At 35.8% G+C, this 17,419-nt stretch overlaps 1 protein-coding gene across 2 annotated transcripts in view; it reads right to left on the bottom strand.

Annotated features, from left to right (window-relative positions):
- LOC117793054 (mucin-3A) overlaps positions 1 to 17,419 on the bottom strand; it is a 104,627-nt gene that overhangs the window by 32,367 nt on the left and 54,841 nt on the right. Inside the window, exons 8-10 of one of the 2 annotated variants that reach the window (XM_034633431.1) lie at positions 13,751 to 13,966; positions 13,247 to 13,692; positions 12,757 to 13,172 (exon numbers count right to left, since the gene is read on the bottom strand). In XM_034633431.1, the coding sequence (XP_034489322.1) occupies positions 12,757 to 13,172; positions 13,247 to 13,692; positions 13,751 to 13,966 (1,078 nt within the window). Of the gene's footprint in view, positions 1 to 12,756; positions 13,173 to 13,246; positions 13,693 to 13,750; positions 13,970 to 17,419 lie in introns of both variants that reach the window. The other variant, XM_034633430.1, reaches the window with a different exon arrangement.

Below are 17,419 nucleotides of genomic sequence, written 5' to 3' on the forward strand. Positions count from 1 at the left end.
AACGATTTTGAATAGTTTAAGAAACTAACAGTATGTGTAACTGCAGGGTTTTTTGAGATCTTTGCATTAATCACTGCGGACGCCAGTTCGTGCTGGTGACGCAAGCAGCATAAAGAGCGCGAAAAGCGACTAGCAATATATGCAGCTGATATGGAAAATTTGCTACGACCGTACGATCAGATCGAGTTATATACCGATCGGTAGTTTAGTTCTAACTAGCAAAATGGCATACTAACACTTTTGCTAACTCACCTGGCTCATGAGATAAGGGAAGGGGAAAGATTTAAATGATTCCAGCTAATGGGGCCGTTGGAGCGTCGATAGATACCTCGATCACCCAAATCAAAAAACTAGTTCAAAAGATAATAAAATTTGAAATTTTTAGTGAACTTCTCAAAATGAAATGAAAAGTCAGTTTGTCTTTTTGTTTGTCTGTTTGTATTAAAGCGCTAAAAAAAAGCTTAGATTTTATGATGTGGATTCATTCTCTTCGAAAATCTAGAAATGTTTGTCTTACTAGTTTGGCGGAAAAACGCCAAATTCCGCTTTAATTAAAACCCAATCGATGGAAGCAACAGATATGTCCTACACATCGTTGGAAAGGTACTCTTGAGGACTTTCAGGGGTTAAACTTCTTAACTTAAGAGGTCCGGTAACATTTTACAGGTGAAATAAGTTTTTATACTCTGGGCCCATTAAAAATGGGCAAAAAAGGGTATAATGTGTTTGGTAGAATGTATGTAACAGGCAAAAGGAGGCGTGGCAGACCCAATTATGTATATATATTAGTGATCAGGATCAACAGCCGAGTCGATTTAGATATATGCGACTGTCTGTCCGACTGTTGGTCCGTCCGTCTGTCTGTCCGTCTGCTTGAACGCGTTGATCTCAGATACAATAAGTGCTAGAGACTTCAAATTTGGTATGCAGGTTCGTGAATACCATACGCAGGTGCATGCAAATCAGTACTTGAACTTTGTCGCGATGTTAGTCGCAACGTAAGAGCTAGTATGTTGGCACGCTTGCCAATCCCTCAGTAAAAACACTCACGCGTATGTTTAAGACCTGTCTCGTATATTAATTGGTATATTATTATTCCGTCATGTGATTCTTCTCCATAATTAACATAGTATCTTAACTTCTATTTACAGGTATGTGTGTATCAAACAATCATACGATTCGACAACAAAGCAACAAGGAAGAAACAAACAAAACAGGCTAGGAACACATCGATGTTGCAAACGCAACAAACTTGCCATATATAAGTTGGCAAGACAACGATGCGGAGACGCCGCGGGAATTGTATGTGTATATGTAAATATATATTTGTATTCATGCTGGTGAGTTGCGATTGTGATTAGTGTGTGATTATCTGAAAATGTAAATATGTATCGCTTAATGACTACCTTGCCTACCTAAAGCGCTCTCTGGATAGGTTAAGGGACGATATATGTGATATGGGCATGTATATATACATATATGTATATATCTATAGTATTTTGTTGAGTGAATTTGTAATGTTATTGTTTTTGTGTTGTTCCTAAACTGTTGTGTTTCAATTTATACAAATATTATTTTTATTTACTTTACTTTACTTTTTTCCTTACTTTACTTTACTTTAATTTTAATTATTAATTAATTTAATTATATTATTTTTTAATTTTATATAAGTTTTAATATAAGTAATTTTACGTTTTAATTTTATAATTTCCTTTAATGTTCGACTTGTATGTTTTTATGTACGACGTTCTCAAAATTTTTTTAATTAGGCGCAATGCTCTAATAAATCTTAATCATTTTTAAACAAAAAGAACAGCGGCATTGAATTTCTTAAACGGCACAGGGGCAGAAAAGGTTTGTATATTGCAGCTCTTCAACTTCAAAATCTTGCCAAACATGTGGCGGAGCAATCGGAACTGACTCACTCGTATATAATAACGGCGCCTATGCTCTGCCCACTGCTGCTCCACAGGACTTCCAAGGGACTATCAGGGTGGTTGTCGTTTTTGTTGGCTTTCAGCCGATAAGCGCAACCTTGCCCGAGATTATGTGTAGTTGGTGCGGCATCAAGTCTTCGCACGGTACAAAGATTTTTCGTAGGGCAGAGGCCGGTCAGTGCTGCTCGGTTCCAGACGCGGCACAGCCTCTGGCGGAATGTAAAAATCGCGGCAGCACCGAGCGAGGGCACACGTGCGCTACTGCGGCACAAGGCTCGAAACTTCTCAAAAGAATTCGGGTCTGCCCAATGGCAACCACTCCTGACCGCTGTCAATCTCTGTCAAACCTTAAATTTTCTTAAAGCTATCTTTTAGTGCTGTTAAGCTAAACAGCTATAATTATAATTATTATAATAAGCATCTTCTCTTGATGCAGCGAGCAAATATAGATGTTCAGTTTATTCTGGATCCTTATGCTTGCTGCTTCTATGTTGATAATTATATTAACAAGTCGCAGCATTGAATTTCAAAATTAATGCGAGAAGCAGTTAGTCGCCTTAATGTAACAATCAAACAAAAGTTACAACACATAGGACACAAATTTATTTGTGGCACTGAGGTTTCTGCTCAGGAAGCCGTTTATTGCTGTTTAGGAATGTCTTTGTCTGGTAGCAGTACTGGTGTAGTATTTATAAATACATCACAGCCAGAAAAACGGGTTGGAATTCTGAAGTCAAGAGAACAGCTTCAAAATCTTCCCGAAGATTGTGAAGACATTTTTGAAATTGGACTTGCAGAGCATTATATTTAACGTCCACACTTTCTTGAGAGTTTATGCCAGCAGACTTTGCTGTTTTTAATGTTTTTAGCAAACGGCGTTCACGAAATGTTTGAGAAAATAATCCAGATGGCCCAGAAGGTGATAGCGAAAAGCCTTGGGCTACCGAATCGGTCATTTATTCCCTTCGCGATGGCACCGGCTTTATTAGGAAAAGGCTCAGTCCAAGCATCATTAGATATAGAAAGCTTAACATTAATACTGAGAGAACAGACTATTTTAGGGAATTAGTAATGCTCTATGCACCATGGAGGAATGAACAAGTTGAGTTACTAACTAGGGATTGCGAGGCATTTTGTAATGTTAACAAAGATTAAATAGAAAACAATCGTAGGAAATATAATGCATTAGATGCTAGTGAGCTTGAGAATGCATTAGATAATGCAGTCCAGCAAGAAGATGAGGATAATATAGAAAATCCAGAAGATAATGAGTTTAGAGTCTTAGGATTGCCAGAGAAAGATCCTCAACTAAATGTCTTAAACATCAATGGGGATGATAACAATGTAAATAATTATAATGTTCGCTTGATTAAGCTCCCACCATTAGTTTCAGAGGATACGTTATCTAATATTGTTGGGTCCCTCAATTTAAAACAGAAAACCTATTTAACACATGCCACTCTCAATGCCAAAATAAAATCCGTGTACCACGAATTTGTTGGAGGCGGTGCTGGTGTTGAAACGATCCGTCTTATTTAAGCAATTTTCCAATCCCTGCCTGATATGTAAAATTGGAAGGCAGGAGCCGTTCATGGGCCTAGCAATGAAAAGCCGCATTCGGAATCAGTGGGTCAACTCTGCATTCCATGTTTCTCTTCCAGTCAACCAGTCTCGCTCTCATTGGTGACCATTAAGTCATGATTTGGTTAAAACATTTCATTTTGACTTAATAGGCCTTCAATTAATTATTATTGATGAAATTTCAATGGTTAGTTCATTAAAGTTCTCACACTCGGATTCCAGATTAAGTTCAAGAATGGAACGTGCTTCCAACCACAGCTTCAGGATTGTTTATAATAGGAAACTTCAATCCACCTAAGCCTTCCAAGAAAATGATAAGGTCAAAAATCAATAAGAGAATTTGCGGACTGCTAAACTTCTTCGAACACATTATGATCACTTGGTTAACAGTTTCGCCTTAGACACTTTCTTTCACAACACTCAAAGTCCTAATCTGCATATTGCAGATATTCTATCAGACAGACTTATGCTTGTTTCGTCTATTCTGTGTTATGTGGAATCCACTAATTTTAAAAATATAAATATAGAAATTCCTGGGGTCAGTATTGTTGTCCAGCTAGAGTGTGTGCGACGTTCAACAGGTATTTTAGTTTATGCCAAGAATGAAATATTTAGTGGAAGAAATTTCTTTTAAAGTAAGCGGTAGAAATAATCGGGCCTGTTCCGAATTCCGAAAACGAGCGGAATTTCCGTAAATCGAGTTGATTGCTGTTCCGAACTCCACAAATCGACAAGAACTGTCGTTTTCAAAACGTGTGCTGTTGAGCGAGGGGAATCAAAAGTAAATGCTACATAAAGCAATAAAATAATTCCCTAAAACAATAAACTGAAAATTCAAACCTTGAATATTTTCAGAATCGTTTAACATCACTACTTCAATAGTTTAAAGTTGAAGTATATTTTAAAAAAATTTTTTTATATACATCCATAAAATATTTCATACAAAACAAAATCGAGCGGCAATGAATAAACCGAGCTGTTCTGAATTCCACTTTACTTTTTATTATCGATACTAGCTCTAGCAATCGAAAGCTGCTAGAGTTACTTCAATTGATAAATAAAATTCGAACAACGAAATTTTAGTCTAATTAAGCTTTTTTGTGCTATATTTAAAATGAAATATTTAAGATTAATTAAAAAAATAGTTTTTAATAATTCTAAACGTATTTAAGAGGAAAATTTAAGGTTGAATGTATTTATTTTTAAATTCTTGACAACTCTGGTTCATGTCGATATACTTTTTTATGGTAAAACAGCTGAAACAGTCGATGATTTACTGCTATCGAAACAAGTCCATTTCGGTCGGAATTGGGAACAGCAAATACTAAAACGTTCGTTTTCGTTTCGTTTTTACTTTTTGAAAACGTTCGGAATTCGAAACAGGCCTGAATATAGCTGATTCGTGTTCTTTCGAGTATGCCATATTTACATACAAATCTATAGCTTTCTTATTATATATAATACATATCCGCCATCGGTGTTTAGAACAGAAGTTGAAGATCTATTTCGGCAATATGAATTTTTTAATGGGAAAATAATTATATTAGGGGATTCTAAATTATGTTTGAAAACGTGAGAGCGCTTCACAGTGGAAATATATAATAATCTGCAGAGTAGGGGATTTATAAGCTTACTAGGATTGAATACGTCCACTACCAATTTGGACACACACATTATCTCTGCAGATGTTATAAGCGCCATGACTTTTGAGACAGTTTGTAGTTACCACAGTGGTCTTTCTGTTCGTGTTGAAGAAAGTATAGATTAACATGACAGTTGGTATGTACTGTTAAATAGTATACATACATGTACATATACTTTATACATATCTAATTTTATTCTTACGTCTTTCTTAATTATAATATCTGCTGTTGAATTTTGCGGAGTGTATTATTACGAATTCCTTAATTATAGTTTATTAGTTTATTATCTTCTTTAATTTATCTGTTGCTGAAACTTGCAGAAATTTTTAAATATTTATTTTGGGGAACTTAGGAGCTTTTAGGCAGCTCAAGTCGACTCGTAGGTCACCAAGTAATTATTTGGAAAGTGAGCCGCGGGCCCCCTTGTTTAGCTTACATTATTGCGATTTATGACAAAATGGCGCTAACGGTTGTTGCTAAAATGCAAAATATTGTGTATGTACAAAACTCACCCTTTTTGCACACAGTGCAGAATGCCAATTTTCGTGTTATTTTTATCGTGCCAGCAGAACTGAAATTCCCTGTTCTTGATTTCCCTAACGTTTACTTGATGTTGTTGTAATTTTTTGACGTTTCATTGTTAGTGTTGTAATAATTCTGCCGGCGTCAACTGGCCGCTGCTTTTTTGAAACATAAAATTGGAACCAATAGGTACATTATTGTTAAACAAAAAATTTCAACTCTAATGGCTCAATGGTTAGAGTCGTCGAGTGTGGCAGACAAGCAGAACTTTCTTAGTTCGGGGGCCCCGGTTTGAACACCACTAGAACACCCATAAATAAAACAAAAATGTAATACAATATAAAATAAAAGAAAAAAAAATCAAAGTAAAAAAGTAATAAAAAAAAAACATTTAAAAAACTCAAAATGAAAAACAATACGTTTGAAATAATTTTTTTTTTAGTTTAGTGCCTGGGGATTTTTTGACAGAGTTCCACGAGGAGTCACCAACGTTTCTTGTTGGGAAAACGTTGAGAAATGTATAGGGAAGCTTCCTCATTCCTCGTTCCTAGGAACTCCCAATGTCAAATTCCTCAATCATTTTCATACAAACGGCTCGATGTTTCCACAATGACCTTCGTCAACTTTTCCCCAATATTTCTTTGAGGTCCAGTTCTGCTGGGGCTCTTCACAAAAATGAAAGAGAAAAAATGCGATAGTATTGGTGACGATTGCTACGTTACGAACGTGCATAGGCCGTATCGACCACTCCAATAAACCCAGCCGTAAATCAATAAATTAAGCCGAATCCATGCTGGAATCGCAAATAATATTTAACCTAAATAAAACCTGGACGACAATTTTAAATGTCGACATTGACTATAAAACCAAATTTTATAAAATTTACTTCTGGAAATCCTTGAAAATTCCTAACGTAACCTGTCATACTTATCCTTAAGGTGTTGAATGTTGACCTTTATCAAGTATGTTAAATGTTGACCTTTATCAAGTATGTTTGCGAATTCAGCCACGCACAGGTCCGCCCCCATAAATGAAAAAATCGAATATCAATTGTAAAGCTAAATCCTTAAGGGTTGGCACACATGATGGGGGGACAAGTACCGACGTGTGCTAATTTTAATTTCGTTCGTGCCAAAACATATATCAGAAATTTTGGGTCAGAAGAGGTTTTTTTTTAAGCTATCAGAAATTTTCTTGTATCATACGCTCCTGATTGTTATTTCACTAATAAATGTCAGCATTGACACAAAAACTTTCTGGAAACGCTGATTATTACTACTACGCAAAAGCTGTCTGCTACAAAGGTCTGCTGCTATGACACTTTATTGCTAATATATTTACATTGCGAATTTTATAATTATAATCCCGTAAATATATGGAACATATCTATAGCTTCTATAGTTTGGAAACTGCAAGGGTGTACATTTTAGGGGGCTTTAGCGTCTTTCCCATAGCGTTTTTTTTAAGTCGTAGAACAAACATTGCTAGATTTCCGATAAGAAATAATTCCTCATCATGAAACCTAAGCTTTTTCAACGCTGTGATACAGACAAAAAACCAAACAGATAAACTGTAATTATACCCGTCACTTAAATTAAAAGTAAAATGGTATATTGTGTTCGTTGGAATGTATGTAACTTGAAGAAGGAGGCATCTTCGATCCCATAAAGTATATATATTCTTGATCGGCTGTTGATCAGCCGAGTCGACATAGCCATGCGTGTCTGTCTGTCTGTCTGTCCGTCCGTCAGTGTGAGCGCCTAGATCTCAGAGACTATAAGAGATAGAGATATCAAACTTTCACCCAAAGACTACAAATGCGTTGGAGCAGGTCAAGTTTGTTTTATATTTTTGCCACGCCCCTTCCACCCCCGCAAATTCCGAACCACCGTCTGCTCGTCTGTATAAACACAAGGACCTCAGAGACTATAAGAGATAGAGTAACCAAATTTGGCACACAGATTTCAATGGACCCCACACAGATAAAGTTTGTATGAAATTTAAGCCACACCCACAGTTTTTATGAGAAAACGGTTTTTATGGTAAATAATGTTATCTATTAATATTATCTATAATCTCACTTAACTAGATCGGACCAGAAAAACGGAAGTAAAAGCTAACCAAAGTTATTAATAAAGTTATTATTTCAATACAATCACCTTAAAGTTTTTATTAGGCAGTCATTTCTTTAAAATACTTTTATACATATTGAAATAAGTAACGGGTATCCTATGGTCGGGATATCGACTATAGCCTTTCCCACTTGTTTTATTTAATTTTGAGAAGGCCACTAAAAATAACAAATTTAATTATCTTTTCAACCAGTTGTCGGATTTGAGTGGTCGAGGTATCAATTGACGCGTATTTTTGATAGTATTGAAAAAAAAGAAAAAATAATAGTTACCGATACGCCAAATTACCAAACCGCCCAAACGGTAATATTAGCTGACATCCTTTAAATTTGCACCTCCCACTTACACCCCCTTTTCTATAGAAACAGGCACCAATTTTAAAAATTAAGACTATACTTTTTGATCGGTATGTAGCTAACTCGATCTGATCGGACAGTCGTTTAGCTGTTCACTGCCGCTCAACTAAATAGGTTCACGACTTACATTAAATTAAATCTTCAAAGAAAAACCATTGCACGAGGTAAAAGTCTAGTGACGAAAGTCAAGATGCCCCAAAATATCTGACGAAGGATATTCAATTTAACATACAAATGATATACGAATTATAATTATAATTCTAGATAAAGTTGTTTGTCCAACTGACTTTGCATTGTACAGGCCAAACGGCTTGACATGCGACCTTGAAACTTGGCCACAATATACTTAAGATAATATCATCGATAAGACGACGTTTTAGAAAATTCGACCTGCCCGTGCGTCAAAATCGAGGTCGAAGTTCGCGTTCATTTTGATTTACATTTGGTCAGCCAGCGGGTTTAGTACTTAGGTAGTGCAGAGAATGGTGTCGTAGACTCATGCGCACGGGATCGCAAGTTTAAACCCAGATCAGACCCAGCAAAATTTTATTATTTTTTAATTTATTTTAAATTAATACAAGGAGGCGCGGGCTCAAATCTCACACCAGGCAAGATTTAATTTTTTTTATTAGTTTTATTAAAATTTTTTTTTAATTTTACGATATTTTATAATTTGATCAATATCTGGTTACTATATTATATAGTTGCAATAGGAACAATCAGGTTTAAATTCTCCTTTAGTATGGAAAACTTTTTTGTTTTTTTAAGTTTCTCAACCAAACTCACAGATTGTGAATTTTAGACTGCCTGTTACACCCTGATTAAATTTGGTCAACATCGGGTAACTATATCATATAGATGCTATTGGAACAATTGGATGCAAATAAACTATTAGAATGAAAATTATTTTTGTTTGTTGAGCTATCTCAACCAAACTTACAGAATATATCTTTTTTAGTAAATGTTACACCCGGGCTCAAATTAACCTTTAGGATCAAATACCTTTTTTAATTTTTGCAATATATTAATTGAACTCACAGATTCGCTTTTGCACGCCAAATATCTTTACTTTTAATATTTTCTTACATACAAACAAATTAATGTGATCAGATTTCAGAATAAAAAAATTGGTGTGGTGTCCGGGTTACAGAATATTTTTTAAATAAAAATTGAGTGTCTAAGCTATCAGGTTTTCCGATTAATAAGTGTCCGAATTATTAAAATAGTACAGTAATTTGTTTTTGCAATAAAGAATTTATCCAAGAAAAATATAAGAAGTGCTCCTTTTTTTAAGCTCCAATTCTGTGAGCGAAGCGAGCCGGGTTTTGGCGAGCGAAGAGAGCAGGGGGCGGAAAACTAGTTTTGGGTGAAAGGAATGTCGACTTTTTCGCGCAATTTGCCTAATGCTGAACTTTTCATTTATAATTAGAATTATAATGATAATATAATTTGCAATCGTGAGCACTTCAACAACTTCTGAAGTCATAAATCAAAGCAAAATGAACACATTTATGAATCTGTGCGTCGCGACGAAAAATCTGTGTGGTTGTTGTTGGTTTTGACAAACCAAAACAATTATACACTAAAAGAAGTTCTTATTAATTTTATTTGCAAGTCGAATGCTTATTATGTGGTAAAAATCAATACGCATGAAAACCAACTTTACTTTTTCACACAGTGTACAAGACGCTGCTGAATTCATAAATTATAGCAAAATGAACACTTTTATGACTGTACGCGTCGCAGCCGAAACTCGAGCATTTGCTGTGTGTTTGTTGTTTAGTTTTATTGGGGGGTCATAAATGAGTTGCGCGCGGCTTCAAAAGTTGTTGTTGTTGTTTGAGTTTTGTGAGTAGCGCGAGCAAGGGCTTGCCCACCGCTGAAATAATTTCTATTGAAATTGAATATCGTTCGTCACAAAATTGGATATCAGATATTTTGGGGCATCTAGACTTTCGTCACTTTTATTAAAGATCATTTAAATTTGCCCCTTCCACTTACACCTTTTTCTCATGAACCTTCCACTTACACCTTTTTCCCATGAGCCTGGCGATTTAGCGAAAGTTTTAGTATGCCATTTTATTAGTTAGTACTAAACCTTTCGATCGGTATATAACTTAATTTGATCGGACAGTCGTAGCAAATTTTTCCATTAGCTGTATATATTGCTAGTTGCCTTTCGCACCCTTCGTGCTGCTTTCGTTACTAGCGCGAACTGCCGTCCGCAGTGATTAATGATATCTTTTCAATCAATTGGTCGATTTTAACGAAATAAATTGTATTTTCTTACAGCTAGATTTAAGTAAAATGAACCGCATAACTCCACGAACAATCTATGAAAAAGGTTAAGTAACTGAACTGAATTTCTGTAAAACCGCTCATACAAAATAGTTCCAAGCCAAAATGGTTAATAGTTATTTTTGAAATACCCCGAAGAATGGCAATATCATGAAAGGAGGTGTTCAATACGCTACAACACCAGTAGAAGAACTGCATCAAATTGAGCACGTTTTGCTTCCCAAATCAGGGAAAAATTCGGTGTTAGTGCCAATGGAGTGACTGAAAAACGCATTATTCTAAGTGCCAAACGTCGGATGAGATTGAAAAAAACAAAAAAAAACTCATCTCAATGTGCGAAAGGCCCCACGCACTCGTTTTGCTCGAGTGCGTTTGACATGAAGAGAGCTATAACACAATGTCGGCTTTTCCAATGAGAAAACATTTAATCTGGAGGGTCCTGACGAGTTTAAATACCATTTCAAAGACGAACGAAAGAAATAATGTGTTTAAGTCGCCACCACACTTGTAAATGTGGTAACATTGTGTCAGAAGGCATATTATTCAATGGAAGTTGTAAACTGCAATTGGTTTTATCAGAAATAAACGAAAGTGTGGGCAAAACCGTACTATAAAAGAGTTTTTCCCAACTCCGAATTATTTGGCCGGCTTTCGTGGACATTTTAGCATGATAACGCCCTCACTCAGTCTGCAAAGCTGGTAATAAAGTTGACTGAAGACCGAAATGTGAGATTGCTTGAGTTATAATCGTACTTGATTAAATCAACAAAAAATTCGTATTTTACAATATTCATTCAAAAAAATTTATAAGTGTGCAGGTCACTATGCTGAAAAGTAATTGAACCACTCGAAGCAGTGCACGCCACGGTGAGCATTTGAATGATATTATATCACTGCGGACGGCAGTTCGCGCTAGTGACGAAAGCAGCACGAAGGGTGCGAAAGGCGACTAGCAATATATACAGCTAGTTTGAAAAATTTGCTATGACTGTCCGATCAGATCGAGTTATATACCGATCGAAAGGTTTACTCGTAACTTACAAAATGGCATACAAAAAAAACTTTTTCTAACTCACCTGGGTCATGAGATACGGGGGTGGAAGTGGGAGGGAAAAATTTTTAATGATTGCAGCCAATGGGGCCATTGGGGTCTTTTGGTAAATTCTTTAATTCACCCAAATCCGATAGCTGGTTCAAAAGATAAATAAATTTGAAATTTTTGGTGGACTTCTTAAAATGAAATGAAAAGTCAGTTAGGTTTTTTGTTTTAAGGTGTGTTTGGGGGCTTTTTGGCGTACCTTTAAACTTTTTTTCTAAAGTACTCGGGTAAGATTTTACATGTGAAAGAGTTTTTTTAGCTTCCATTTTGGCAATTTTTGAAAAACTGACACTGACATCTTTATCAAATTTCAATATGTTGTAGTCAATGGAATTCCGCGTTTATATATATCCCACATGTCTGTTAAAATTAGTTTCGGCAAGATATTACCAATTAAGTGTATATATACATATTACTTAGAGTTTAAAGATGACAGATGCAATAGGGTGTCATATCAGCAAACCTATGTAGCAGACAGCTTTTGCGTGGCATAAACAGCCAGTGGTGCCAAAAAGTTTTGTTTTGCGTTGCAGAAATGTTGCCCGCCTTCGCTAGTTTAAAGGAATTAAGCTAGTTGTGTCTTTCTGCAACGCATATTAAATTTATGTGGTCTTTTTCTGGTTATTATAAAAGAAAAAATTTTTTCTTTAAATATGAAAGAAATTAAACAAATAAATTTACATATTTTACTTTCTGCCTGCATTAGTGGTAAAGTTACAATGTCAAAAGCAAAAGCAATTGCAAAAATTTTTGATATCCTACAAAAAAAACCTATACACGAGGTATAAGTCTAGTGACGAAGGCATATTCTAGTCCCAAATCTTTTGATATACAATTTTGCGACGACCGAAATTAAATTTAATATGAAAAAACATTTTAAATAAATTTATTAATTATTTTAAAAAGAAATGTACATTCGGCACTGCGCAAAAATTAATTTTTATGTCCAAATTAGCTCACTCTTTTTGCGCACAATGCAAAATGAATATTTTTTTTTTAAAAATTAATTCATTTATTTAAAATGTTTGTACATATTAAATTTAATTTCGTTCGACACAAAATTTAAAATCAGAAGATTTGGGGCTAGAATATGCTTGTAGAGGTTTTTTTTGTGGGATATAAGTATATCACACATAAATAAAAATCTTTTTTTGTAATTAACACTTAAATATTTGTAGTATTTCTTACCTTTGGAGCGAATGAAGTTAAATGGTTTGGTGGCATAAATGGAGTTGGTCCCCCCAGTCCAGCGTGCAGAAGCCCTGCCGGGCTGTATCCGGTATACCCTGGGGGTAGTCCGATGCCACCACGGTAAAACTGGGGATCAACAGCGGGTATTTTGGGAATGTCTTTAAATAGTGGTGGTGGAAAAATTTGTGATGAAGCTGGTGGAGTTTGTGGCAGAATAGTGTTAGCGGTCGAGATAGGTGCAGCGGACAGCATCTGTGGATGCTGATGCTGATGCAGATGCGTATGCTGATGTTGATGGTGGTGCAACTCTTGCCGTAAGTATGTTGAAGAAGATGTGGGTGGAGGTTGGGTCAAGCCAGAGCGATCCAAAAAGCGACTATCGAGCTCGCGGCGCAATAAGTCCGCCTGGTCATCTAAATTAACAACAAAACATTTCGTAAATAAAAATAAGTTGTAAGAGACAGCAACCAGTGCGAATTATTCATACTTTTGCTAGGCTGAAAAAGAGATTCTGCCGAAAATGGATGAGGTGTGGGTGTTACTTCACTTGACACCGTTGGTACAGTGGATTGTGTAGTACCCGCAGTAGTGACCAATGAGGTAGTCGTTGTCGCTGTGGTCATCGATGCAATAACGGCTGATGTGTGAGGCACCAAGGGTAATATAGCCATGGAGCTGCTGCTTATAGACGTGTTAGATGTAGGCGTAGTTGAAGATGAAAGCGTCGGTGTTAGTGGTGTGGCGAAGAACGTGGGCTGAAAATTGCCAACAGGGGCACTGACAACAGAGGAATGTACCGCGTGTGGTGAAAATGCATTTCCAATAGCTCTTGAAGGTGTACCAGCGGATCCAGGGTTTAGCAATGAGGGTGATGGACGAATGTTACCAGCCGAAACTGATGATGTAAGACCTGATGTAGGCATAACTGAGGGACTGAAAGAAAATGACGTTGTATAAAATCAATGAAATATTGCAGTTTAAAATAGCATACTTTAACCATAGCCCTGTCTTTGAAGAAAAGTTTGTCATACTGGGACCGGTAACTGCTAAAACCGAATGAGTAGCCGGTGGCAATGTAGAAGATGATGAAACAGAGGCACCACTAATAGGCGTCGATGGCATAAGACTGCAGAATTGAGGTCCTAAACTGATGCCTTGAGATCCACCAGCCATAGATATGGAATTGCTTGGGCGAACGGTTGTAACGCTGGTAATAAAAAATTATTTTGAATCATTTTTTATGTTTTGTAATAATTATATATTCTGTGTTGCGTGTTAATTATATAAAATTCTTATTGAATTCGCTGGCTTAATATTTCATATAAATATAACTAAATACATAGCAGCAGCTTAGAGATGGGCACGAGCCTTCTTTTTGAGGCTATGCACGGCCCGGGCCCGGGCCCGAAGTCAATTTTTAAGGCCCGTCCCGATTTTTAGACCCCGTACTTAAAAAAAAGTACAGGGGTCTATTGGGTTTGTTTTAACGAATATGTGCGTAACAGGCAGAAGGAGGCGTGGCAGACCCTATTAAGTAAATATATTCTTGATCAGCATCAACAGCCGAGTCGATATAGCAATGTCCGTCTGACTGTCCGTCTGTATGAGCGCCTAGATCTCAGAGACTATAAGAGATAGAGACACCAAACTTCGTATGTAGGTTCCTCTATATTGCAAGCAGATCATGTTTGTTTCAAAATTCGGCCACGCCCCCTTTATCGCCCACAAATCGAAAAAAAATTTTCATATCCAAATTACAAGAACAATTTAAAAGCTAGTGTCACCAATTTTGGTATGTAGATTCCTCTATCTTGCAGGCAGGTCAAGTTTGTTTCTTTTTTCAATCGGACCGATATAGCGCCCATAGTAACAATCGGTCGAAAATCAAGTGTTTTATAAGATATCTAAAGCAAACCTTTATAATAAGCATATGACTTGGTTTTATATATTTTGTCAAAAGTTGGTTTAAATCGGAACACTATATCATATAGCTGTCATAGGACCGATCGGGCGAAAATCAAGTCTTAGTATGAAAAACTTTTTAGTATTATGAGATATTGAAATGAAACTTATAGAGTATGGATTTAAGTTAGTCTTATACATCCTTACCGAAGTTGGTTCAAATCGGTCCACTATATCATATAGCTGTCATAGGACCGATCGCGTGAAAATTAAGTCATAGTATGAAAAACTTTTTTGTTTTATGAGATATCGTAACCAAACTAAAAGAATATAAATAAAACTTGGCTTTATATATCCTGTCCAAAGTTGGTTCCAATCGGAACACTATATCATATAGCTGTCATAGGACCGATCTTAGTATGAAAAACTTTTTAGTTTTATGAGATATCTTAACCAAACCTATAGAATATGCATTTAAGTTAGTCTTATACATCCTTACCGAAGTTGGTTCTAATCGGTCAACTACATCATATAGCTGTCATAGGACCGATCGGGTGAAAATTAAGTCTTAGTATAAAAAACTTTTTTGTTTTATGAGATATCGTAACCAATCTGATTAAATATGCATTAAACTTGGTTTTATATATCCTGTCCAAAGTTGGTTCAAATCGGACCACTATATCATATAGATGTCATAGGACCGATCGGGCGAAAATCAAGTCTTAGTATGAAAATCTTTTATGTCTTATGAGACATTGTACCCAATATGATAGAACATGCATTTAAGTTAACTAAATATTTTTTAATTTTTTCCATTATTAGTTTTTGCCATAGTAAGTACGGGGTCTCCGACAGTCGAGTATGCTTAACTGTAGCACCGGTCCACTAGTGTTTCTTTGCAAATTTTCCATTTGTTTACGCATTTGATAGGTAGTACCTATTAATGCGATTCAATAAAAGAGATGCGTAAATGATAGTAAAAGTGAAGTATTACTGTAAAATTTGCATCAATCCATATGAAAGCAGTTATTTGAGGGCACAATTACATCATAAATCTATTTATTTTAAGACTGTTCCCTTTAAAAGTACTAGAATAGCACATCTTTGATCACTGCGGACGGCAGTTCGCGTTAGTGACGAAAGCAGCAAGGTTGCGAAAGGCGACTAACAATATATACAGCTAAGTTGGAAAATTTGCTACGTCTGTCCGATCAGATCAAGTTATATATTGGTTTAGTCCTAACTTAAAAAATGGCATAATAAAATTTTTTCTAATTCACCTGGGTCACGAGATACGGGGGTGTAAGTGGGAGGGGAAAAATTTGTATGATCGCAGCTTGTGGAGCCGTTTGGGCTTTTTTGTAAAATTATTTATTTTTTTTTAAATTTTAATCAAAAATACGCGTCGATTGATACCTTGATGACCCAAATCCGTTAACTGGTTCAAAAGATAAATAAATTTGAAATTTTTAGTGGACTTTTCCAAATGAAATGTTAGTTAGTTTCTTTGTTTGTCTGTTTGTCTGTTTGTATCAAAGCGCTAAAAAAGCTAAGATGTAATGATTTTGGTTTATGAAACATAAATTTTGGTTGAGGGGTTTGGAAGATATTACCTGTTAAGTGAATAAATACATTTTTCGGTCGAAAATCATGTTTTAGTACGAAAAACTTTTTGGTTTTATGAGATATCTCAACCAAACTGATACACTATGCATTTAAATAAGGTTTTAGTATGAAAAACTTGTTTGTTTAGTGAGATATTTTAACCAAATTGATAGCATTTGCATTTAAGTCAGTTTTAAAAATCCTGACCGAAGTTAGTTCTTATCGGACTATATCATGTAGTCAATCGGACCAATATTAAGTCTTAGTATGAAAAACTTTTTGTTTTACGAGATATCGTAACTAAACCAATAGAATATACATTTAAATTAGACTTATATATTGTGACCAAAGTTGGTTCTAATCGAACCACTATATCATATAGCTGTCATAGCACCGATCGGGCGAAATCCAAGTCTTAGTATGAAAAACTTTTTTTTTTCATGGTAAGAACGGGGTACGGGTACGGCTGCAGCAACACGAGCAAAGCGAGCGGGGGGCGTTTAACAACTAAATTTATATATTTTACTATTTGCCTGCATTAATGATAAAGTAACAATGTCAAAAGCAATTGCAAAAATTTCTGATATCCCACAAAACAAACCTCTACACGAGGTAAAAGTCTAGTGACGAAAGCAATATATATCAGAAATTTTGGGGCTATAAATTGCTTTCGTCACTAGACTTTTACCTCGTGTAGAGGTTTTTTTTGTGGGTACATTCATGTCTCTGTTTTTGAACATTTTGAAGTTTTGAGCAAGGGGACCCGCCCCTGCTCGCTTCGCTCGCTATGAGGTTACAGTCGAGCACGCTCGAGATATCTCAGAAAACAATAACGATTTTCATACTGAAACTTGATTGTCGACCGATCGTTTCTATGTCAACTATATTATTTAGTCATCCGATTCCAAAATAAAAACAAACTCGATCTGCGCCCGATATCTAGAAGCCTACATATCAAGCTAGAAACATCACCTAGCTTCTATAATCACTGAGATCGACGCGTTCAAACAGTTGGACGGACGGACAGACAGACGGAAATGGCTAAATCGACTTGTTTGTTAATATTAGACCGTAAATAAGTGTTATGTTAGCAAAATTTAGCTAAATAAATCAATAGGATAGAATTATGTTAGAATAACATGCAATACACCAA

This window comes from Drosophila innubila (genome assembly GCF_004354385.1).
Source record: "Drosophila innubila isolate TH190305 chromosome 3R unlocalized genomic scaffold, UK_Dinn_1.0 2_E_3R, whole genome shotgun sequence".
Lineage (NCBI taxonomy): Eukaryota > Metazoa > Arthropoda > Insecta > Diptera > Drosophilidae > Drosophila > Drosophila innubila.